Genomic DNA, 2,168 nt, shown 5'->3' with positions numbered 1-2,168 from the left:
CAACCGCCTCACCTGAAGTCCTGGCGACACCCGCGTTTTAACCGGGAGAGAGCAGAGCGATCCTTCAGAAGCACCCAAAGAGCCAGTTAAATGTTTGAAAGCTCCTTTCTGTAATTGCACCGCGCAAATAGTGCAGTACCATTGACCCTACCCGCACACAATTTCTGTTTGTAAGGGGAATAAGAAATACCACTTTTTGGACCGGTAGCTGCAATCTACGGGAGCTTCAGACTGTTATAAATTTACCAATCGAGTTACACTGCCGTGAGTTCCCTGTGCAGGTCAGGTATTACAGCGAGGAGGAAGAACCAGCTGTTCTGGCTGCTGCTCCTCGCTGCTTTGGAGCTGCTGCTGCGGAGTGTGTCCAGAGCGCAGTTACAGCACCGAAGTGAGGTGCCAAATGCTGACAGCACTTTACAGTACAAAAAAAAAAAAAAAAAAAAAAAAAAAAAAAAAAAAAAAAAAAAAAAAAAAAAAAAAAAAAAAAAAAAAAAAAAAAAGAAAAAGAAAAGGCAAAAAAAGATTAAGTGGTCACTTAATCTGTTGTTTCCTTTAGGGGAGATCTCCGAAGAGTCTTTACGAATCTTGCAGAATGTCCCGACCAAGGGAGCTGCTGCGTACATGAGAGGTCAGTGGGGAGCTTGGCGGGGGTGAGAACGGCAAAGAGAGACTGCAGAGCCGCTGAGGAGCAGGCAGCTCATGTTATTCAAACTGGCTCTAGTGGCAACTAGCTTTTTGACCAAATGGGAATTTTATAGGAAAAAAAATCCGTGGCTTTCCTGAAGTGTGGGTGTGTTCGGTAAACCCCCTATCTGAGCACATCACTTTTTTTTTTTTACCTTGATAAGGAAAAATAAAGGAAGAGATAGACACCTTCTGCACACAGACACATGCATACTCATCTCCATTATTTCCCTTCAAATACTGCAGAAGGCAATTTTCACTACCTCTCCCTGTCTTGGGTTTCCCAAGGGCTGTGTAAGTCCTGGGAACCCTTTAACACCCCATATCGACCTGGGAACTCCCAGCCATCTGGCCAGCCCCTTTTCTTGGAGCTTCCTGCAGGAAAACCACTCAACAGGTCTCTCCATTTACCAGGAATTACACTGCTGCAAGTCACATAAGACTGAGTTCAGGTCACTGGAACTCAGCGGCTCTTTTTAAAAATTGTTTGCTTTCCTTTCTAGTGGCCAGCCCAGTCAACAGCTCAAAACTGAGCTTGGTCGAGAAGGGCGTCTGTGACAACGTCCAGTGCGAGAGCGAAGAGCTGGTGATAAGGAAACAAGGCCTCTACCTGATCTATTGCCACTTGAACTTTCATTTTCCCAACTGTTCAAACAGCCTCATCGATCTCAAGATAGAGCTCCTTGTGAATGACAAAGTCAACAGGCAAACTTTATTCACATGGTGCACATCAGGAGCGTGCCAAGAAAAGACTTTTAAGACCTTGTTTCAGCTCCATTTGACATACCTGAATGAGAAGGACCGAATATCAGTAACACTTAATCATCCTAAATTCCTGAATGAAATCTCTCTGCCCAATGAGAACGTTCTTGGGGTCTTGAAGTACAGCAATGGGATGTGAGCAGCTCTCTGGCTTCCCACTGCTGCCCAGACTTACCTTTCTCTGAAGAACAGTAGCCTGCTTTTACTAGGCAACACCTTGTTCTAAATTTCCTATCTTACCTCATCGCTAGGGTAAACAAGGAACTTTGTGAGCATCCCAGAACAAAACCTAAAACACTGCAAGACCCACAGCTGACAGATTGCTGGTTGGCTCAGGGTAGGGTTGTTGTTGGACTATCCAGCGTATAACCCACAGATCTGCCAAGAGTTCCTCAAAACAGTGATGTGTAAACACATTGAAATGTAACAGAGCATGGGAAGAATATGCAATATTGGGACTTTCTGACTGACGGGCTGCTGGCAAGGTGCCAGGAACTGGGGAAAACCTAACTGAATTTTACAGACTAGTATTTTGGCATGGTCTTTCCAGAAAACTAACAGTCAAAGCTTGTGATCAATGCTTTCTTTACAACTGGAATATGCAACCACAGCTCTGGAGTAGGTTAATGGATCGCTCGAAAGCAAATGTGATGAAATTATTGACTCTCAGGCTGGTAGCTGAAACTCTGGGACAGGACTTAGGAGATATGGGACTTTGAGGA

At 44.6% G+C, this 2,168-nt stretch overlaps 1 protein-coding gene across 1 annotated transcript; it reads left to right on the top strand.

The window, feature by feature from the left end:
• Positions 1-556: 556 nt before the first annotated feature.
• On the top strand, positions 557-1,585 carry TNFSF8 (tumor necrosis factor (ligand) superfamily, member 8; the record flags this gene model as incomplete). The annotated part of the gene is made up of 2 exons (XM_010134634.1): positions 557-628; positions 1,188-1,585. Coding segments are annotated over 2 exons (470 nt in total), but the record flags the coding sequence as incomplete, so codon positions are not given.
• Between the last annotated feature and the right edge of the window lie 583 nt (positions 1,586-2,168).

The sequence above is a fragment of the Buceros rhinoceros genome, unplaced genomic scaffold (assembly GCF_000710305.1).
Source record: "Buceros rhinoceros silvestris isolate BGI_N320 unplaced genomic scaffold, ASM71030v1 scaffold13934, whole genome shotgun sequence".
Taxonomy (NCBI): Eukaryota; Metazoa; Chordata; class Aves; order Bucerotiformes; family Bucerotidae; genus Buceros; species Buceros rhinoceros.
The sequence above is the reverse complement of the archived record's forward strand: the minus strand, read 5'-3'. Positions and strand labels throughout refer to the sequence as shown.